A 22,794-nucleotide genomic window follows, 5' to 3' on the forward strand; every position below is an offset into this window, starting at 1 on the left:
AGGTTGACACAGCTACAACCTGGATGAACCTTGGGATTTTCTGCTACGTGAAAGCAGAAAGGCCACATATGCATGATTCCATTTCTATGAAATAACTACAATAATACATAAACCCACAGAAACAGAAAGCAGCTTAGTGGTTGCCAGGGCTGGGGAAGGGGCATCAGGTGCCACTCCTTACGGGCACCGGGTTCCTTTGCGGGATGAGACTGTTCTGGAAGCAGGGGCGGTGACTGCACCACACTGAACACGCCGAACGCTGCAGAACTGTGCATTTTAAAATGGTCCATTTTATGTTACGTGAATTTCATCTCAACTTTTTTACAAAGAAAGACACGGGTCTACTTTCTGCCACCACGCACCGATGCCAAACGTCAGCGATAAAATAAACACCCGTTTCCCCCAAACGCAGTCCGTCACCCTCCCAGTTCCAGACAATCGCTGCTCACAGGTGGGTCTCTGTCCCATGTGCGGAGGCGGCGACAGATGCTGCATCTACACGGAGGATGAGTCCTCGAATCCCGACACATGCCACCTTCTGCAGGAGGCAAGTTCTGGCTGCCACTTGGAGGCCCCCACCCGCCCCAGAGCCTCCCCTGCGCTCACGGCTCAAAGCAATGACACGGGGTGAACCTCAGGGTGTGATGTCTTTGGAAGGTGCAAACCTTGGTTCATACACGAAATACCTTAGTATCTTTGAGTCTGAAAGTAAAGTCTTCTTTTTAAATGAATTAAATTAATGAGAATCGTTTTAGGTCCAAAGAACGAATCAAGAAAACAGTTATCACTGACTGTCACTGATTATTACCAAACACACTTTTGTCGTAAGAACCGTTCAGCTACGGCCTGCTCTGGATGTCAGGATGCGAGGGGGCACCGACCCCCAGGGAGGGGCCATTCTCCAAGGGGGTCCAGCAGGGGTGGGGCAGGCTGCCGCGTGTCCCCACAGGTCACCAGGAGGTGCCACAGTCACGGGCAGCCCCACTCACATCCCAGGCCCTGCAGATGAGCCTCTGGCCCCCGAGGGCGGCCCTTGTCCTCTGCCCTGCAGTGCTGGCCACTGGCTAGGGCTGCCCTTGGCCTTGGTGTCCCTAAGCCCACCCCAGGTGGTCACCTCCTTCTCTCTGCCTGCAGCCAAGGCTGGGACCAGTGGCCAGGGCACCTGCCCAGGAGTCACAGCTGCCCTGCCCCTCGAGCACCCCAAAGACACTGTGAGGTGGAGGGAGGGGTAAGGCAGGTTCCGCTGACCCCGGGGCTCAGGTCAGGGCCCCTCCTCCTGGCTCCCACCTGCTTCGCCCAGGAAGGCAGCACCTGGACTCGTGGGGGACAGGGGAACAGTGCAGGGATCCCCCAAGACAGGGCTCAGCTTCCGCACCGCAGGCCCTAGACGCCCTGTGCCCACTCCCTTCCTGACGGGGGGCTCTGTTGGGGAGCTGGGGGCTGGGCACTGGGCTGGGGGCAGACAGCAGCACACCTGCAGGTGAGGGACGGGGCTGAGGGTGCCGCTGGCGGGGCAGGACGGCCACAGGGCCCAGTGTCTCATGCCTCCTGCAGCTGCACCGCAGTCCCCTGGCATCTGCCTGGCACCCGCCCAGCCAGGCTGCCCTGCGTCACGTCATTCAGCGGCCTCACCCCAAACTTGGGCTGGCTCTGGCCTGCCCCTCCCCCACCTTCCAGGAACAGTTCTCTTAAACTGAAAACAGTCCAATTAAGTCCCCCCAGAAAAGGCATGCATTTTACCAAACCAGCCACAAAATTCTCTGGCTTCCCTGCTGGCAGGCAGCTGCCCTTGGTCTCCAGTCACTTCCCCAAGGGCAGGGGTGTTGCAGATGCTGCCCTGACTCTGGAAACAGCCCCGGGGAAAGGGCTGGTGAGCTGCGCCCACACCGGGGCCTGGGCTGACCCAGGGGTCCTTTCCCCCCCTCCCCCCAGTGGCCTGCAGGAGGCAGTGCCAGGGGCCAAGCTTAACAACGCGCACAGAGGGGCAGCACACCCACTCTCACCCCAGGCCCTGGGACTCCAGCACAGTCTCCCCGGGGGTGGGGGGCTGGGGGCACAGGGCAGAGAGAAGAGGGGCCCCCACCAGCTGGCTCTCTGAGCCACTCCCCACCCTGGGGACAGGTCACTGTGTCTGCCCTGGAAGCTGCCTGGGCTACACTGCCCCTCCCCCCTGCCCTACCCACCCTCCACCCCTCCCCCTTCTGGTGCCAGGTAGGAGTCGGGAGGTGCCTGAGAGCCCACCTTCATGGAAAGACACACACACACACACACACACACACACACACACACACACACACGTGTGGCTTTGACATCCCCACCCATCACCACACACCTCATTCCCCCAGAAAGGTCAGGAGTCAGCCTGCAGCCTGGGCCCCCCAGACCCTCTGCAGTGAGGGGACCTCGACCCAGGCCCCAGGCCTCCTGCTGTCCAGGCCCTGAAGGAGACCCAGGCTTCCCAAGGTTGGGGCGGGGAGTCAGTCTCCCCCGAGGGCCTACCCAGGCCCTTGACAAGTCCTGAGAGGGGGGGTCCCTGGAGGGTCTCCGGGGATCAGCGCTGGGGCCTGGGGCTGCAGAGGTGGGGTCCCCCGGACTGTTGAGAGTGGGTGGTGGGGTCAAGGCAGAGAGCCAGGGCAAGCTCCGTGGAGGCACTGAGCTGAGACTGCAGGGGGACATGGCCGGATGCTGGTGATGGGTCGGGGCCCCAGGGGTGCTCGCAGGGCGCTGGGGCACACCTGGCGTGCCGACCTGCTCGGCCGGAGACCCTGGCCTAGGCCTGAGCCCTGGGAGCCATGAGAGGTCTCAGAGAAAGGGGCCCCAGAGCCCTCCAGCCAATCTTCGTGAGGAGGCTGGGTGCAGCGGCTGGTCCTGGGCGTGGCCACAAGCCTGCAAAAGCAGCAGGAGCCCTGTGGGCGGGATAGGAGGAGGGGCCCTGTCCCCACCCCCCATCCCACCCGAGCTGTGCTGTGTTGGGGCTGTGCTGTGTTGGGGCTCGGGGCCGATGCAGGGCCTCCGATGCCAGACTGGGTTGGGGAGCCCGCCCTGCAGTGGCCCAGGCAGTGGTCTCCAAACCTCAGCAGGTGACCGGCAGCTTCCTCACCCATGGGGTGGGCGGCACCAGGCCAAAGACTCAGCTCAGTGTGCACTCTGCCCTGGGAACCCACAGCTGGGGCTCAGCTGGGCCTGATGGACACGTGCACAGGGCCCTTCCCCCCGTGGTGAGGCCAGGACCCCCTCTCACGCTCACACACGGCCTCACACTCACACTCCTGAGGAACAACCAGGGCCGAGTTCGGACTGGGCCTGCAGGTCGGGAGGCTGTGCAGGAAGCGCCTGCCTGGCCTTGGGGAGAAGCCAGCAGGCGCAGTGGGAGGGAGGGAGCCAGGTGCAGGGGTGGCGGTAAGGGGCCTGCTCAGGTGATCACCCCGGAAAGCCTGAGCCCCTTCCCTCCCCCCTCTCCACAGGCAGAGGGAGGCTGGCCAAGTGGAGGGGTTGCAGCACAGGGCTGGCTGGGACTCGGTCCTCCTGGGACGGTGCCCCGTGGCGGTCGCCCCTGCAGCAGGTGGCAGTACAGGGTTGAGGCTCCAGTGCTCCAGCCCGGCCTTCTCCCCATCCCCAGGGCCGGGGGCAGAGCCAGGCCCACTGCCCAGCTGCAGCACCCCCACCACAACTTTGCCTGCTGACCCAGGCTTGTGGGGTGTCCAGGTGGGGGCACTGGTCTCTTTCTGATTTGCAGCCCTGGTCCAGGAACCAGGGGAGAGAGAGAGGGAGGTGCGAGCAAGGAGGGCCAGGCGGCCACTGTGAGCCGGGGTGGGGCTGGCACTCCAGAGGAAGGAAGCGCAGACCCGGGTTTCGGTCTAAAACCTGCCCTGTGAACGGGGGCTGCGCTGGGGGCCCAGGGGAGGAGCTTGCTCAGCCCCGTCGCCAGAGCCCCGCCCTGTCCCTGAAGGATCCCAGCTGGTCTCCAAATCCCGAGCCTCCTCACGCAAAGCCCTCCCCCTCCTCTCTCCTGCCAAACCACCATCTGTTGCCATGACAACGGGAGCAGAAAGGCAGGGGCACTGAGCGCTCTCCCCCACCCCCTTCCTTCCTTCTCCCTTCAGCTGGGCCCTGGACTCAGAGCAAGCCACTGGCTGCAGCCCTCACCGGCCTCAGAGACCCCTGCCCCCAGCTAGTGGGCATGGCCTCAGCCGCGCTAACACCCGCCTCCTGCACAAAAAGGCCAGGCGAAGGGCCCCCACTCCAGCTCCCAGCGCCCCCACCACCACCACCCCTACCCCTGCCCCCTGTCCTGCCATGGTGCCAGCCCTGCCCAGGGCAGGACCTGTCTCACACTAGGGAATGGCTGGTGCCCTGTCTGGTCCCTGACCCATCTCCCACGCTGTGCTCCCACCAGCGGGGCCCTGGCCTGCTGCAGGCCCAACCCAAGGAGCAACCCCAGGAGGCCAGCCTTCCCCCTAACCCACCACGAGGCAGTCTCGGACTCCGGGAGTCCTGGCTGCCCAGCGGGCGGTGCCCAGCAGATGACTAAGCCAGGGAGATACAGCAGGCAGCCCCGCCTACACATGCTGCCCAGATAAACTCCAGGTAGACCAAGGAGACCACCGAGAAGGAAAGCACCGCGCACGCTCTGCAGCCGGGGCACAGCCATCACGGTGACAAGAAGGCACATGGCTGCAGCCACGTCACACCACACCTCTGCCAGGCGGACACCATGACTGCCCCTCTCACAAGGGCCCCGGGCTCAGAGAGGTTCAGTGACTTTCCCAGAAGCGCCCAGCCTGAGACCAGGCGGAGTTCAGGGTTTTCCTTTTCCTTGTGTTTGTTGAGCCCTGGTTTGCTTCCTAAAACCTGCTTCCCCAGCAGTCTCCCCTTCTCAGCAGCTCCTTGGAGGTGTCAGCGACGCGCACACTTAAAGAGTGTTTCTCCCTGGGTCCTGCGGAAGGGCGTCCCGGCGCCCCCATCACCCCGCCCTCAGCAGCAGCCTGGTCAGTGTCCACAGCCCACCTTCCCCGGGATTTCGTGTCAACGGAACCACTGGTAGAACCACAGCCAGAAGTGACTCAGAGCGTCCCACCTGCAGACAGAGGGAAAGGCCCAGTGAACCCGGCCCTCGGATGTGAAGAGCTCCTTTAGAAACCCGCCAGTGCGGCTGCTTCAGAGGAGCCAAGGATGGGACCGGTGATTCCCAAGAGAAACACAAACGCCCAACACACCAAAACAGGGGCTTCAGCCAGGCTGGCCGGGCCTGAGCCGGACGCACCCTTGAACAGGCCCAGGGCGGGCTGAGACGCTCCCAGTGCAGTCACAGCCCCCCAGGCTCAGGCACAGGCCCCGGCAACGGGGGAGCCAGGCCGGGCTCGAGGCAGAGTCATGGGGGCCACAGGAGCAAGAGGGCCCCGGCCCTCCCCAGACTGTCCCACTCTTTCTGCCCAGCAGCCCCCGGGGGCCTGGGAGGCGGGGGCAGGGGCGGGAGGGAGCGGGGACAGCCCGAGGCTGCAGTGTGAGACCCCCCTGCCACGTGATACCACGTACACCCCGGCTCCTTCCAAGGGCAGCTGCCCTGGCACCCGCCCACCGTGGTGTGGCCAGGACGGGGCTCCTTCCCACCACAGTGGGGACTCGCTCGGGGCTGTGGAAGGAACACGATCAAGGCGGGCGGAGTGTGGGCCGCACACAGGGCTGCAGGGACAGACCCGGGGAGGCCCCGGCCGCGCACCGAGGGCCACCCCAGGTCCCCACATCCCCGGGCTGCTGGGAGAGGGCAGGGGGGCCGTGGCTTCCTTCCTGGGCTGAGGGCCCAGCCAGCAGGGCACACTCTCCCCAGAGTCAGTGCCCCAACCTCAGCAGCCCGGTGCTTGCCACGGCGACCACAACAGGCCTTCCCTCCCCCGCTTCCTCCGACCCCAGGGCCAACTCCCCACCCCCGCCAGGAACCCCCACAGTCCCACCCGCAGAAGCCGGGGCACAAGGGTGGACGCTTCTCCCTCAGCCAAGGTACCCTGGCCGACACCCAGAGCATGGAAATCATCACCCCTACCTCCAGGCCGGGTCTCCCCCAGATGCACCAGGGCCCCCCAGGACATCCCTCAGCCACGCCACAGAAAGCCCACCCACGCAGCCAGTGTCCCCAAGGGGCGTCCACCTACTGTGTGCTCAGCAGCACGTCCTGAGAGCCCCAGATACCCGGAGGCCTGACCTGTGTGCCCCGGGCCCCCTCTGCGGGGAGAGGTGGAGGGAGAGGCCGGCACCTGGGCCCCTCGGCCCTCTGACTGCACCCTCGGGGCGGGATGTCCAGGGGGACCCGGCGGCCTTGTCTGGGGGGCACGAGTGCTGGGAAACCATCGGTTCTGGGGTGCGCTGGGGGAAGCCTTCCTGCCCTGCCTGCCCACACTTCTGCCCACTCTCGCTTTGAGAGCCTCTGGGAGGAGCAGGGCTTCCCAGAGGCCGGCGAGTGGGCCCCGCATCTCCGCTTCCCATGGTGGCAGGTGACCACGTGAGCTTTTTATTAACTGCTTTATCAGTTCAACGCTGTAAAATTAGCCCAATGAAACATTTTGATTGAATTCAGTAACTATTCAGTAATTCAATCTGGTAAATTGTTGTTGTTGTTTTAAGCTGGTGCCCTAGTTTCAGAAGCCTTAGGACTGGGGGCTGATGCTGGGGTCGTCTGCCAAGGGCCTGCAGGAAGGAGGGTGACTGGCCCAAGGGACCTAGGAAGGGGAGGGGTCGGAGGCTTGTGGGGAGCAGGTGGCAGGGGACGCAGCTGCTGTGAAGACGAGGTGCCGGGTCCCGCACGCGAGGAGCCAGCTGTACGAGGAGGCTGGACTCCAGGGGGCCGAGGTCACACGTGCAGCGTGGACGCCATGCTGTGACATGAGCATGCACCACCAGCAGCTGTCCAGCCCTCCAGGGATGTGTGTGCGGGGGAGTGGAGGGACAGAGCCATGGTGACCGGCAGGAGTGCTTCAAGGTCAGTGACCCAGCGCCTGGGAGGGGGGAAGAGAAGGGGTCGCCAGGACAGGAAGGCTGCCTACAGGCCAGGCCCCAGGGGGCTTCAGCAGCAGACACGGACTGTCCCCCCCCACCCAGCACCAGGCCTTCCCTCCTTACTGCTCCACCCCCTCCAGGCCCCAGGGATGGTGATGCGGTTGCCTTGGTGACGAGGCCGGGATGCCTGCCCCGGGAGGCCCAGGCACACACACCAACAGCCTCTCTGGTAGCAGATGCAACGCCACACAGCCCCACTCACACCTGCCAGGCGTGGGGGGCCCTCCGGGATGGAGCCAGGCCCAGAGCCGCTCACAGCTAAGCCAGGTGTGGAAATACCTCCCAGAAGCCCCTGGGCCTCCCCTCAGCCCCCACCCCGAGGGGCAGGAGCTGCAGGTGACCAGACCCCAGAGGTTGGCCGCCCTCCACCCCTGTCCGCTTCCCAGCCCCCACCGGCCCCCTGGCCACGCCTCCAGGCCCCGACACAGGACACAGCAAAGCCCTGTGCAGGGAAGGTGCCCCTCATCTGCGGGCCGGCCTGTGGTCAAGCAGAGGAAGGCAGAGCCCGCCCGCCTGTGGCCACCAGGCACCCCCGGCAGCCCCCTCGCCTGGCACACCTGGGAGGGCTGCCAGGGTTGGCCTGGGAAGCCACATGGGCTCCCGCGGTCCAGCGGGCAGGGGAAAAAGGAACAGGAGGGCGGGGCGGGGGGCTGGCGGCGGGGCAGACAAGCCCTCTCTGGTCTATGGCTGAGATTCCTTGTCCCCACGTGGGAGTGGATGGGGGCCAGAGGACCACTCTGCAGTGTCAAATCTGGGTTTATCATTAAAAAAAAAAAACCCAATCCACGTTTTAAAAACTACCTGCTGAGTTAGTTGGTTTCCCCAGCCACGAGGTAGGTCTGGTGTCCCACCCTCCCCCGGGCCAAGAAGCCTGTGTCCCCACCCTGCTCACGGGTCGGGGAGCTGCAGTCCCCACCCCAGACTTGTCTCAGGAGCCAGCCGTCCGATGCCCCTGGGTCAGGGCGCCCAGGCAGGACGGGAAGGCGCTGGCACCACAGCACTTGCCCCGACCATGGAGCTTCGAGACCGCTCGTGGCGGGTGCCTGACCTGGGGGAGCTGGGGGCTGAGGCAGCTGCTGGCTGCCCAGGGGCCCAGCCAGTGCTGGGCACGAGATGGACACCGAGGCGCTGGGCCAGGCAGGCCGTGTGCAGGCTGCTCCCACCTGACCCAGACAAGTTCCCTGCCCAGGTCCCTCGGACGGACGGACAGACAGATGCACACCCTGCCTGCGGTACCAGCAGGAAGTGGGAAACAGGCCTGTGGCCCGAGCTCCGCCCCCGCCCAGCGGGGATCAGGTGCCAGGAGAGCCTGCCCATCCCCGGAAGGGCACCGGCAGATGTAACCTCCAGTGTGGGGTAATAATAGAAGCTGCTTGGCGGTCAGCGGGCAGCTTCTCCGAAGGACAGAGAGGAGGAGAGAGGCAGAGACCCGCCTGCCCACAGCTGCCACCTCATCCTCCCAAACATCAGCTCAGTCCCTGAGCGCCTCTGACTGTTTCCAGGAGGCCCGCCTGCCTGGAGCTGTCCATGGTCACGGAGCCTGGGCAGGACGCCCACCTCTGCCACCTCCTCCTCCCCGGGGCTGGCACTTGCGGAGCAGCCAGAAGGGCTGGGCAGTGGGACCTGCCACTCAAAGGCGCAAATGGGCACGAGGTGTCAGGACAGGAGCCCAGCCCAGAGGGGATGCAGAGCAGCCCTGCCCTGGTACGCCATCCACAGAGCCCTGCTCAGTGTCCCCTGGGCCTCTGCCCTGACCCCCCGACCCAGGCAGCAGAGACCGTCCTGCACGCCTTCCCCCGGCACATCCCCCCAGGGACGGGCAGGCAAGGCGCTCAATTACGTATACATCTTTGCACCTGCAAACTTGAGGTTGGCCTCGGCGCTGGCCACGGAGCACAGGCCTGGTTTATGAAGTCCCCGACCCAACACCTCCAGGAGACCGCCTGTCCTGAGGTGCACTCACCAGAGAACCCCACATGGTCCTGCCAGCACGGGGTCCCCAGGATCTCACTCTGCTGACCCCGCTGACTGACCTGTCCCCACCTGCCCTGGCCCCTCGAGCAACGGGAAGCGGAGGAGCACGTGCGCCCCCCCGCCCCAACCACTCCATCAACACCCACTGTGAGCCTCCCGGAGCTGACGGCCCCCCGCACGCCCACGCTGTTTCTGGGGGCCGCTCCCCCAGGGTACAGGCCACTTGGTGTCCAAGAGAAGAGGCACCCCCATGGGGATGGGTGCTGGCCTGCAGCCCCCCAGGCTCGGCAGGACTCACCCAAGTGGTGAGCTCCCGAGGCCCAGCGATGGACCGCAGAACCCCCAAGACGGTGCCTGGGGCACGTGCCCATGGCCACCACGCCTGAGGTCCTGTGCAGGGCCAGAGAGGCTCCCCAGGGGCCATCTTTCCTCCCCAAGGCCCACTGCAACAGGCATGGGGGGGCAGCCCGGGCCCCAGACCCAGCCTGGACTGGCATGGACAGGCCCAGGAGCTGGCCTCCCCCGAACCCTGGCTGCCCAGTGGGTTGCTCTGCCCAGGACAGGACTGTCCCCAGCACAGAGCCTGGCCAGCTTCCCAGAGGTGCCCCCAGGTGTCCACCGGCCAGAGGCCAGCACCTCCCCCAGCAGCACCAAGAGGGCTGCCAACCAGGCTTTGGTCAGCATAGGACCCCATGCACACCACCCGGCATGGGGGGACTGGCACCCAGAGGCCACCCACCCAGGGGGACTCGGGATGCCATAGCCCCCGGGCAGAAGGGGCAGAGTAAGCCTGTGGGGTCAGAGGCCCCGGCTGGCCGCCCAGCCCCTGCCAGACCCTGAGCACCTCTGGAGGCCCACAGCACTGACCAGCCCAGGCTGGTCCCCCCAGAGCCAACTCTCCTGCCCCACCAGCCTGGATCCTGACGGGGGCATCACCAGCATCACCCCGACAGAGAGCCAGTCCCCATATCCCCTTCTGCAGACACCAGGGCAGCGCACAGATGCCCACAGGAGGGTGTGCATTGCACATAGGGTGGCGGGAAGCAGGGCCCCCGAGGTCAGAGGCCCTACGGCCAGCTGACTCCAAAGACAGGCTGTGGGACAGGGGTCTGAGCACCCCTCAGGCAGAGGGACCCAGGAGGGGGAGGTACGGACGTGGGTGGCACTGAGGGCAGCGGCCAGCTCTCTGAGGATGCCGAGGACACCGTGTGCCCTGCCAGGGCCGGCAGCGAAGCTGGAAGTGAATCTGGGAACCCGGCCCATAGACCCTGGGCCACTGGGCGTCACCCAGAGGGGCCCCTGTAGCCCCCACCAAGCCCCCGACACGGCTGCCCTGATTCCCAGGCCGACGCAGCCCACGACCGCCCACAGATGCCCTCAGTCGCCCCGCGGCATCTGCTGGAGGGTGTCCTATCTGTGCCACTTTATGATTAGTTATAAATCCCTTGGGATTTGGGGTTTAGAGTCAGCAAACCTCCAATCAGAGACGCGCTCTTGCCCCTAGAGCTAAGCCAGCATCTACCCTTTCCCATCTGCCCGGTCCAGCCCCACCCCCTCACACACAGGAAACAGTCCCTCCACCTCCAAGGCCTCGGTCCTTCCCAAACGTCTCCTGTCTCCAGTCTCCCCGCCGAGCTAGCCCAGGATGCTGGTTAGGATGCCGGGGTTTAGTGGGGGTTGGAGCTGAGGGCTTGCCTTCCTGAGTCCAGGCTCAATTCCCCCCAGTGCCCAGGCCTGGGGAGGGGGCTGCAGGCATGGACTTGGAGGTCAGAGGACCCTCCCTGTGTGCATGGGGAGCCCCACAGATGAGTACAAGGCAGAACCAGCGGGAGGGTAACACCCGCGCCTTCACACCCACCACATCTCTGTCTCCCTGGGTAGGGGCTCAGGTGGGCAGACCCCTGACACAGAGGGTCGGTGCACAGCCCGGGCCCCAGCTGGTCTCCCCTCTTGGCTGCCCCAAGGCCATCACTGATGTCCCAGCGTGCTGCAGAAACTCCTGCATTTCATCCACCCTTGGGCCACAAGACCCTTGAAATAAGGGGACCCAGGAGATGCAACTGGCTGGTGTGCACCAGAGCCTCTCACGGTGTGCCTGCCCCTCCCTGGGGAGCCCAGGCGACGCAGGGCACCCACAGCCTACAGAGCACGGGGCCAGGTGGCCGAGGCCTCCCTGGCTGCTATGTGCCCCCAACAGAACCCACACCCGGGCGATGGGGGTCTCCAAGGGCTTCTGGATGGGAGGGTTCACTGCAGCAGCTCCTGCCACCTTGGAGACACCAAGCAAACGTCAGGGATGCCAGGGACTGCCCTGGAGAGTCACCTTGAATCAACCCCAGAGCCAGAGAAGGTGCCGGCAGCCTTGGAGGGCGAGCAGTACTCATGTTCACGCTCTGTGGGGCCCTGGCCCTCCTCCCGTCCCGGCAGGTGAGCAGCAGCCACAAGAGAACTGGCCACCAGCTCCTCCTGACCGAGGAGGGGAGTGGGGGCCGGGGTCTCCCCTGGGAGCACACCAGGCAGCCTCCCCCTGCCCACCTCCTCAGCACACAGCCCAAGTCCCACACTAGGGAGACAGGTGCAGGAGCTCACCAAAGACCCACAGACCCTCCCACAGGTCTGCTCAGCTGCAAAGGAGGGCTGAGGACAAACTGCTAACCGCAGCCTCCCTCCTGGGCCGCGGAAGCTGCAGACTTCAGCACTGCCGCGCTGGACAGCTCCCACAGGCGGGCCCAGGGAGAGGGCCTGGCCCCAGGCTGCAGGGCCAACTCAGGCCCCTCGGCGCCCCCTCAGGAACAGGGTGCAGCCAGCGAGCTGCCCCGGCCTCACCCCCACAAGCCACCCCACAAGCAGAGTGCAGCAGAGATGGGGCACCACCTGAGGGCTTTGCCGCTGCTCTCCTTGGAGACTTAGGGAGGGGAGAGCGGGGGTCCTAGGCTGCCTGCACACTGCTCATGGGTAGCTGGCCCCTGGACGCAGGGTCTCCTGGCAGCCCACGCCGTGTACGAACACGTTGGCCTTGAAGAGCAATTCTCCCAGGTCACCAGGGCCCACGGCTTCGTACAGAAGCAGGCGCGTTTGGGGAAAGCACGGAGCCCCCAGCGTGGGCCCCACTGCAGGAGGAGCGTGTGCCCCAGCCTCAAGCAGCCCTGACACCAAGCGGGAAGCCCCAAACCCCAGAGAGCACAAGGGGTTCGAGCTCAGCGTCTCCCATGTGAGGTCACGTGTCGGAGCCACAGGCCGGGCGTGGTGGCAGAGGGCCTGGGGGAAGAGCTGGAGGCGTGGGCCGGGCGTGGGCAGGCTGACTGTCCACCCTAGGCTGTGAGTGCTCAAACTGGCCCTCCGTGACAGGGCCACTGCAGCCAAGAGGGTGAGGCTGCACACAGAGACGGGCCCAGCGGGACGTAAGGAGACCAGGCGCCTGGTGGAAGCTGCTCCAAGCTCCCCAGGAGGGCCTCCTTCAGGCCCCCACCGAGCCTGTTCCCTCACCTACACGCCCCGCCCAGGGCTGCAGCGGCTAGGGGCCGAGGGACCAGAGAGTGACCGGCCAGCAGTCCTCACCTGCCTTAGGTCCACCCCACAGGACAGAACCCAAACGGGGCGCTCCTCACGTGCCACGTCCCCCACTGGGCCTGCACCTCTGTGCGCGTGACAGCAGAGAAGCTTCTGGGCTGGGTGGACCCACTGCTCCCAGGCAAGGCCAGGCCTGTATTTCGCTGCTCACTGCACGCCAGCACCAGTGACCATCACGTCAGGGTCGGGGCGGGAGTGAGGGTGGGACAGGCCACAACCATGCGTAGTTTCCTGTCCAAGTGGGGCCCCGCCAGCATCAGCACCCCCGGAAAGTCAGAAACGCGCAGATCCTGAGGTTGAGGACCCCGGGAGCAGCTCCGGTGCTGAGGCCCCAAGGTCTCCAGACGCCGCACGCAGGGGGCCATGGGGACTCAGGTTCCAGGAAACAGCCCTTACCCGCTAAAAATGCAGCGTTTGACTGTATTTCTGCCAGTTTGGGAAATCAGGGTTAACTTCCCAGGGTACTAAATGGTATGGTGCTTCTTTTAAAGAGTCTCTATCTTTTAGACCCAGCCCGAAAATATTTACATTTCAGGGAAGTCTGGGGGTGGGGTGAAGCAAACTGACCCCGTGTCTGTGTCGCTGAGGCTGGGGTGGGCTCGCGGGGTCCAGGGTGCTCTTTTCTCTACCTCCGCATCTGGAAATGCCCGTTTGCAGAGGGAAACGAGAAGCCGGTTCCCACGGTGGCCCAGGAACATGGGGCCTCTACTCCAGGTGGGCCCCCAGAACAGAGGCATCTGCCGGCCAGAATGCAGCAGGTTGGGCGCGAGAGGTCAGCGGGGCAGGGCCACAGGCAGGGCAGGCCGCGTCGCAGGGCACCGTGTGGCAGAGGGAAGGGATGAGGCAAGCCCCTCCCCAGCCCAGACTGTGCCCCCACTGCCGGGTCCCTCAGCCCCGCACAGCTGGCGGCCCAGCTCTGCCACAGTCTGCATCCACTCTCCCCACTCGCTGCCCCATAAACAAGCGATGCACGAAAATACCACATCCGCGGGGATAAGCAAACACGATGCCCATCTGTCCACCCTCGTCCTGTTTCCCCCTCGACCCCCTGGGCCCGGGCTGGACGTGAAGGCTGAGTCCACTCTCAGGCCCACGGCCCAAGGGTGACACGGGCTGCCAGCCCCCTGCCTGGCCCCAAGCAAACACGTTCCCTCGCAGTGTCGCTCACCCTCACACCTGAGCCACAACGGGGACACGGGGGCCTGCAGATGCTGACTTTCCCACCCAGTCTGGGCTGGGGGCCCTGCCCCGGGGGCTCTGCACGCAGGCTGACCCCAGAGACCCTGGATGACCCCAAATGCTCTGTGCCTTCTGGCTGACTCCTGGGGGCAGCCAGAGTGAGCCCAGGACGGAGCAGCCCATCCAGCTCCTTCCTGGCTCCACGGGGCCAGCCAAAGGACTTTCTCTGAAGGGTCTCGGAGGACCCTGAGTCCCTCACACACGCTCCAGGCACACCCCTCTCCACAGGCATCGGGGATCCCCACGTCCCTGCAGCTGCCCACCGAGCACCAGCCCCTCACCCTTCAGAGAAGGAACTGGCCCCACGAGGCTGCCTGGGCTCCACTGCAGGCCCCTGCCAGACGACTGAGTAGGGAGTCGAGTCTGGGAGGGGCGGCAGAGGCTGCAGCTCCTGCCCCAGGCAGGGGCTCCTCCCAGCCTCTGCAGACCCGGGCTCCCCACCGCCCTGCCGGCCCGTGCCCCGGACTCCAGCTTGGGCCCAGCGTCAACACCTGTGGAAGCTGGACCCGCACGCCTCATACACCGCTGGACCCGACTCAGAACTAGGCGCAGGAAGCACCTGGCCTCGGGGCCCGCGCCCTGCCCTTCCCTGGGGCTGCTCTGGCCTCGTGGCCTGTGATCCAGGCCGAAGTCGGCCACGGGGAGGGACCCGTCAGGTTCCCAGGCGGCCACCCCCCAACACGTAGGCCCCCCATTTATCCTGCTCCTCCACCCAGGCCAGCGGCTGCCAGCAACTCTAGAGTCGCCCGGGGCACCACGGCCAAGGCCCCCCCACAGATGCCACATTCCTGGCCGGGCAGCCTCCTGCCGCCCCCGAAAACCACCCACGGCCGAGACGGAGCAGCAGCCTGCCATGTCCCCAGCCCCAGCTACGTCACTCAGGCCACGCAGGCGGCCACTCAGGCTGCCCTCCCACCTCCGCCCCGGGGCCAGGAAGGCCAGCCCTGGGACCCAGTCTGAGCCCAGAGTGGGCAGCAATGGCGCAAGTGCCCCGCGGTCCTCCTCCACCCCCCAGCCCAGAAGCACAGGCCCCAGAATCTTCCATCCACCCTCGGCCAGGCCTGTGGGCACGGTGTGCGGGAGGCCCAAGTGGGGGCGGCCAGCCCTGGGGCCCCGTGTAGACGAGGCTGTGGCAGCACCTGGGGAAGCACCTCTGTCCTCAGAGGTCAGCGCCCCCAGCCAGGGTGTGGGTTCCCGGGACGCTGAGTCAGCGCTCAACAGGCATCGCCCTCAGTGACCCCTGAAATCCACCCGGAGGCGCTGTCAGCCCAGGGCACAGGGAAGAAACCAAGGCCCAGCAGCAGCCTCCCTGGGCCCTGAGGGATGAAAGCAGAACGAACAGGAAGAAAACCAGCAGAAGAGAAGGGCCGTTTTCTCATCCTGGGGTTGGGGGGCGGTGCTCCCAGCTGCCCAGCTCCAGAACACTGGGCCCTCAGAGGCTGCAGAACAAGGCCTGGGCCGCCTCTCAGGGCCCAGCCCGCACAATCCCTGCTTTGTCCCTGCGGCCTCTGCCCCAACCCAGCCTCCATCCCGTCCGGAGTCTGAGGCAGCTTGCTCAGGGCAGCCCCGCTTGGCAGCCGGCACCCCTGTCTGGGGTGAAACCTCGGGCAGGCGGGCGGGCAGCTCGGCCATCCCTGGCCAGGACCCAGGGCTCTGGGCAGGCTCATGGAAGCCCACCCGGGGCCCACCACCCAGTGCTGTGTGGCCTGGACACGTCAACCGGCCCACAGGGGACAGCGGGGCTGGCCGGGCCTGGCACCGGGGAGAGCTCCGTTGGAGCAGCTGTCCGAAGGCACCAGCTTGCCCCATGTCCGAGAGGACTTCCTGCAGAATCCAGGGCAACGCAAGGTACCACCCACAGGGAAGGGGGTCCTTCCCCTCCCCCGAGACCCTAGATGGGCCCTGACAGATGCTGGCCTCCTGCTGGGCACCGAGCACAGCAGACGTGCCCCCGACATTGTTCCCGTCCATCAGGGCCTCACAGAAGCACTCCTGCCGTTAGGGGGCCTGAGGCTCAAAGCCCCTCAGCTACCGAGCACCAGAGCCTAGGGGGCTGTCCCTGGCTGCACCTCCGGGACCAGGGGCACAGAACCACCCCATTAGGGTCCAAGGTGGCCTCGGGGGCCTGGGGGCCCTGGCTGTACCGCTGGGGAAGGCCACGTGGGCAGCACACAGGGCCACAGGCAGGCGGTGAGGCCTCTCAACCACCTCAAACACCCTGCCACGTGTGTGCCGCCACCGTGCTCCCTCTGTGCGTGGCAGCAGGCCCTGGGGAGCGCCAGCATGCCCCACTCCAAGGAGCCCAGACTGTGCGGGGGGACACAGGCAGACAGGGCCCCGGGCCCGGGCAGCTCCAGGCGCAGCCTGTGGGCGCGGGCAGACGGGGGACACAGCCTCCTCTGTGGGCACCGCCGCCCGGCCAGGCCCCCACAGACACCGGTTCTGTGTCCACTGGCCTCAAAGGCACAGGTGCTCTCCAAACCAGAGCACTAGGTGACCAGGAAGTCGCCCTCACGCTCCTCATGAGCACCAGCCACGCACCCTCCCACTGCACCGCTGACTCGGGAGCACGGCCGACGTGGGCCATCCTCAGCGCGGGCCTCTGACCTGGCAGGACCTGTCTGCTCCGGGCACACGCAAGGTGCCAGGCACCAAGCAGGGCTCATGCACAGGCAGAGAGGATGCAGTCAGTGCTGCTGCCCAGCCCACCTGCCTCTCAGATGCCGGCCTCCTCTCCCTTCCCTGACGTTTTCAGGCCCAGTGGTTGCCCCACAGATAAGCCCTAGCGATGAACACCAGGGGAGGAAGTAGCCAGAAAAAGGCGCGTGTGGGCAGGGGAAGCACACGCTCGCTCGGGCCCCCGTCCAGGCGCAGGCGCAGGCCCACGGCGGTGCCGGTCAGCCGCTGCCGTGGGCAGCAGGGGACCCTGCGTCCTGCGGCAGAGCCCTCGGCGGCCCCACACAGCTCTCGAGGCTGGTTGGGATGGGCCAGGAGGCAGGGGGAGCAAGCCCCGGAGGCCCCAGTCCACACGCGCCCCCAGTACGCACAGCCAAGCCTGCCTGTCACCAGCAAGGCTCAGGTACCCCTGACCACCCTCCAGCAGACCAGGGTTGGGGGCACCTGGAGCCCTCTGAGTCTGAGACCTCTCTGCTCCTCTGCCCTGAGCACAGCGCAGACGGCTGTATATCCAGCAGGGTCCCCCCGGATCTGCTGGAGACAGGTTCTGCTAGGACCTCGGGGCCGTGGCTGGCACTGGCCTGGCTTCTTCCAGAAACAGCCAGGCCTGGCCTTGCCCCCAAAACCCGCTCCGAACAGACGGCTCTGGGGACAACAGCTGGCACGTGGTGGACAGAGGCTGGCCACAGGTGACGTACTCTTTCCGCATCATGCTGGGGGCCCTGCAGGCGAGGGCCTACAGGCCTTGATGCCCCCTGTGGAAAACCCCCAGCGCAGAGGAACCCACGGCCAGAGCTGCACTGGGCAGCAGCCGGCTCTGCAAAGAGCATCTCTCACCTCTGTACCCTCGCCCGGGCTGTGCCCTCTGCCCCACATGCCCTCCCTGGTACAAACACCCATCCCACCATCCCTGCAGAGCCACAGCCAGTGGTGAGGCAGGCGGGACACGTGAAAACTCAGAGGTGCTCAGGGCCACAGGGGACCACGGTGGGTAGGGGACACTCTGGGACCAGGGTCCTAGGGCTCTGTCCACCCCAGGACCCTCCCAGCCCTACCTTCAGGAAAATGCCTATCCTTTGACGCAAGACCCCCATCACCCCAGGAAGCCCCGTGCAGAACTGCCCTCCATCAACAAGGACAGCATACCCAGGGCCAGCTCTCAGCTCGGGGAAGCGGTTTTCCTGGGGGAGGGTCTGTGCCTCGGGAGGATGGCTGAGCAGCCTCTGTCCCACCCAAAGTCACTGATGGGTTGCTGAGCCTTCCTAACCACTCCAGTGGGGCAGGGAGACAGGTGGGGGATCCCCACTGCCCCCCAAGGTCTGCCCACAACTATTTGAGAATATGGTCCTAACGTTTAACCAGGCTCGTGCAGTGAGCATCTGTGGGCTTTCCTACCATCCCCAGGAGCAACTGCCCTGGACCAAGTTCAGGTTCTGAGCCCGTTCCCTCACTTATAAAACAGGTTAGATGGACTGAGGCCAGCCTGAGGCACAGAGGGGGAGGCTCTGGACTCAGCAAAGGGCAATGTGGCCTGCGGCCGTTCTGACCATCAGGCACGACAGGCGGTCCACATGCGACCAGTGGAGGCCCACCCCACTCATCCTGCTCTGTCCACCTTCACTGTGCACCCCAAGTCCAGTGCCTCCACCCACATGGGGAGGCCCACTCCTTCTCTGGGCCTCAGCCCTCCATGGCACCCCAGGCCGGTTCCTGGGCCAGCCCCTGCCCGCCCCATCCCCAGAGCCGACGCACTGCGGCCTCTCGTTGGCTCAAAGCTGCCTCCGGACTTCCCTGGTGGTGCAGTGGTTAAGAATCCGCCTGCCAATGCAGGGGACACGGGTTCGAGCCCTGGTCTGGGAAGATCCCACATGCCGCGGAGCAACTAAGCCCGCGCGCCACAACTACTGAGCCTGCACGCCACAACTACTGAAGCCCAAGTACCTAGAGCCCACGCTCCACCACGAGAAGCCGCCGCAATGAGAAGCCCACACACCGCAACAAAGAGTAGCCCCCGCTCGCCACAACTAGGGAAAGCCCGTGTGCAGCAATGAGGACCCAATGTGGCCAAAAATAAATAAATATTTTTAAAAATTAAAAAAAAAAAAGCTGCCTCCTTCTGCTCAACCTTCTAAAACTGATGTGGTCCCCCACGGCCCAGGTGCCTCCCCGCCCACCTCGGCCACCGGCTCTGCCTCCCCCGTCCTGCTCTGAGCTGGGCTCCCTCCAGCTCTGGGCCATGGGTCACCCCAGGGTCTGCCAGACTCTCCCTCCAGCTCACCTGTCTCCCTCTCACACCTGTCTCTCCTCCCAGCTCACCCGTCTCTCCTGCTCACACCTGTCTCTCCTCCCAGCTCACCTGTCTCCCTCCAGCTCACCTGTCTCCCTCTCACACCTGTCTCTCCTCCCAGCTCACCTGTCTCCCTCCAGCTCACCTGTCTCTCCCTCCAGCTCACCTGTGTCTCCCTCACTCACCTGCCCCATCCCACCCAAGGAGTCCTCTCCAGCCTGCCTGCCACCAGCACTCACATTAATTCTCCTGAGGGTCCCTCGAGAGCCTGGAGGGGCTCTCCCCCTGCCCACCCACCAACCTGCGAGCTCAGCCAGATGAGCAGCAGGGAGGCCCCTCACCGCCCCCTTCTCTCTTTAGCTGGACCAACCCCTTGCCTGAAAGCCCCGTCTCAGTGCTGCCCCCCGCCCCCATCTCCTGCCCACTGGAGAAGGGTTTCCAAGGGTGGGCCCCACATCTTACCGTGGACCTTGGCTCCAGGAAAGGCTCCCAGAGCCCACCGTCCTCCCCATCGAGCCCCGGGGTCCTCCCGGCCTATGGGCGCCGAGCCCCACTTGGGCTTGCTGCGCCCTGGCTTGGGCAGGGCCGGGCACTGCTCCGTTTCCTGATGGGGCTGGAGGGGTGAAGACAGCACAGCCCACACCACTCACCTCCTGGGCCTACTCGGTCCCCACTGGACCCTCAGGGGGTGTCCTCCCCACCCCCCAGCTGAAGAAGCCTCTCCTGGATGAGGGAGGGGCCAGGCGGAGCCTCGGCAGTGAACACCACAGGGCACAGTGACACCCGCCCCAGCAGGCCTGGAAGGTCCCGTCCCTTGACCAGAAACCACATCGCAGCCGAGGCGGAGGCACCCTCCCCAGGCTGCTTGCAGAGGTGACGCCAGGCCGTCAAGGACAGCTGGGCAGAGGAGATGACTTCTCAACCACGGCCTCGCCAGCCCTGACGGGGAGGCCCAACCCAGCAGGAGTGACGGACCCGTTCCCTGAGCCCAATGCCAAACAAGCAAAACAGAACCACCAGGGGTTAAAAAGATGCAACAGAAGTGTGAGCCGGACCCTGCCAGCCCCAGCCGGGTGGAAGGGGCGGCTCTGCCCACACCTGCACTCTGCACCTGGCGGCGTCCCCCATCCCACATCTGACTCCCCAAAGGCGGCATTTTGGGGGAGAGCAGCGGGCCCGCCTCCCAACAGGCCCCCGCTCGGGACACGCAGCAGGAGTGCCCGGATCAGCTGGGTTGAGAGGCCCAGCTGCCCCACGCGGCCCACAGCCGCCGACGTCTACTCTCCTCAGTTCCCCCTTTACAGGACTTGGGCAGAGGGCTGGCAAAGAGCAGGGAGAACAGAGGTGCCCGTGAGATGAGCAGGGCTGGGCTGGAGTCAAGGGACAAACCGCGGGCCCCACCACACCCTGGGCCTGGGGGCTGCACGGCTCCGGGGGAGCAGCTCCCAGCAGCACTAACGGCTGGGGAGGGAGGCGGCACACTTCCACCGAGGTGTCCTGGCAAGAAGCCTGGCCCCCAGAGAAGCTCAGGTGTTTATCTCGGGAGCGAAAGGACAGGCCTGGGAAATCACAGCTTTCTTAGCATTTGGTGCCAAAGAGCAGCCAGCAAGCCAAGCAGCCAGGCCCGGCACACACACACCGTGAGGCCCCTAGGTCCACCGAACTCCAGATGACCCTGCCACAGAAAGGACGGAGAGACGGGCGCCAACAGGACAGCCTCCTCCCCAACCTTCCTGGGAAGCAGGTGCTCCAACCATCAGGATCTCGAGTGGCAGCTCCAAGCACTCAGGGAGGCCAGAAGAACAGAGGACGGACAGACCCCCAGAGAGGGGGCCTCAACTAGAGACCTGATCCCACTCACCAGGGAAGGGCCTGAGGAGAGAGGCTGCTGGATGCAGGGGCCACTCAGAGCTGCTTCTAAACATCACACGGCCTGTTGTTCACACACTGTACATCCTTTTGTGTTCGTTACTGTTAATTACAGTGGAACCCTCCTGTAATTAACTGTAGAACAGAATAACTCAATGAAGAGTACGGAGACCAGCCCCTACCCTTGGAGACCTGCGTATAATTCACGGCTGTCATCGCTTGCACGCCGATGTTTCCCTATAATAACATTTTATTGGTAAGATAATTAGATTATTTCACTGCCTCCTGCATTCTGCTGCCCCAAGCCCCTCCCCCACTGAGAATTTCACCAACTACAGTTGTTCCTCCCAGGAAACATGCACATTTTGAACTCAGCTGATCACGGGCTGTCTGCCACCTCCTCTTCGAACCTGGCCCGCCACCCCGACTTCCAACAGCACTGCACTACTGCCCCGGGCCCCACGGTGCGAGGGCTGCCGGCCCAGCAGGGGGCGGGGGGCTCCCACTGCCTCTAGCCCAGACGCCTTCACAGGCTCTGCCTTAGTTACATCACAGCCCCTGCCCCCCACCCCAGCCCGGGGCTTGGCCCACTTTCCTTCCACCTCCAGGCTCCGCCTATGGGCTACCCTGGGGGGCTCGGGGAAGGCCTGCAGCATGCCTGGCTAGAGCGCTCCCTCCTGGGCCCCAGCCCTGCACCAGTGGGGTGGGCCCAGCCCTGCCGCACCCTCCTCCTCCCTTGCTCCGCTTGCCTGCCTGCTCTAGGTCTAAGGAACTTCCCAGAGAGGCAGGGAGAAGGAGGCAGTGCCAATCGGACCTCTGGGCCGCCAAGAGAGGCCCATCCAGGGAGAAGAAAGAAAATGGCTGAGCCCAGTGTCCCACAAAGCGACTCTGCGAACGCCCGGCCAGCCAGATGAGGGCACTGGCCTTGGGGCTGCGATCTAACCCGATCGCCAGAAGACGGCTGTCCAGGACCAGCCGGGAAGCCCCCTCCTCCCATAGGCTGGGGTCTGCTCCACCGCCGGTGTGGGATCCGTGGCCCAGGATCCGCGGTCGGGCCCAGTACCGGTCTCCCTCTCCCGCCCCTGGAGGAGTGCAGTGTCGCAGACATCCTGACAGGTTGGGAGAAGAGAGGCGCTGTCCAGCCCTCTGAGTGGCCCGGGCACTCTCCCACTCCCACCGGGGAGGGAGGTCCCGGCCTGGCTAAAGTGGTCCGGTCCCTGCAGGACGCGCATGGCGGCCTCGCTGCTCGCCGGCCGCGGGAGTTGGGGGTCGTGGCCGGGGTCGCGCGGCCCGGGGCGCAGCTGCTCGGGCAGCACGCCTATTAGCGCGGCCGCGGCAGACGGCAGATGGGCGCCCGCTCGGCCCCCTCCTCCCGCGGCACAATGGGCCCGGTCGCTCGGGCGCACAATGCGGCGGGGGCCGCGCACCTGCAGCCTGCAGCCGGGCCGAGGGGCGCTGGCCGGGCCAGTGCGCCGCCGTCCGCGCCGAGTGTCCTTGGGCCGCGCCCGGCCGACCGCAGCCGCGCGGCCTGCGGGGCTCCGCGGCGGGACCGGGCGCCCGGCCTCCCATTGTTCGCGGCCGCGGGCCGGAGACGTGGGCCGGGCCTGCAGCACCCCGCTCCGGGCGGCCTCCTTCTCGGGCCCCCGCTCGGCGCGCCGGCGCCGGCCTCCCCGGCGGCGGGCCTGTGCGCCCCCGGCCCTCCCGGTCCCCCGGCGCCCCCGGCCCCCATCGGTGTCCTCGGCCCTCTGGGCCCTCCGTGTGCACGGTCTCCCCGGCCCGGCCCCCGCCGGCCCGCACGCACCTGTCTGCCCCTTGCCCAGCGTCTTCTCCAGCCGGTAGGGCCCCACATACTGCGCGTGCTGCGCCCCGCCGCCGTCCTTCCCCGTCGATGTCATCGCTCCCGGGCCCGACGCCGGCGAGGTGGGCGCCCCGGGCGGGCGGCGGCAGGGAGGGGCCGCGTCCGTGCGCGTCCGTCAGTCCGCTGGGCCGGGTCGGCGGCGCCCGGCGGGCCGCGCTCGCTCAGCGCCCCCCGCGCCTCCCCCGCGCCGCCGCCCCCCGCGCCTGCGCCCGCTCTGCTGCGGCCGGCCCGCGCTGCCTCCGCCTCTCCGAGACGACCGGGCGGGCGGGGA

General features: G+C 65.9%; 1 protein-coding gene across 3 annotated transcripts in view; it reads right to left on the reverse strand.

Annotated features, from left to right (window-relative positions):
* The window catches only part of BRSK2 (BR serine/threonine kinase 2), a gene marked incomplete at its 5' end in the record, with an annotated part of 63,358 nt that extends 40,798 nt beyond the window's left edge, over positions 1–22,560 (reverse strand). For all 3 annotated transcript variants that reach the window (XM_081241228.1, XM_081241227.1, XM_081241226.1), the window contains one exon: positions 22,467–22,560. In XM_081241228.1, the coding sequence (XP_081097354.1) occupies positions 22,467–22,560 (94 nt within the window). The remainder of the gene's footprint in view (positions 1–22,466) is intronic.
* Between the last annotated feature and the right edge of the window lie 234 nt (positions 22,561–22,794).

This window comes from Mesoplodon bidens (genome assembly GCF_964165515.1).
Source record: "Mesoplodon bidens genome assembly, chromosome: 7".
Lineage (NCBI taxonomy): Eukaryota > Metazoa > Chordata > Mammalia > Artiodactyla > Ziphiidae > Mesoplodon > Mesoplodon bidens.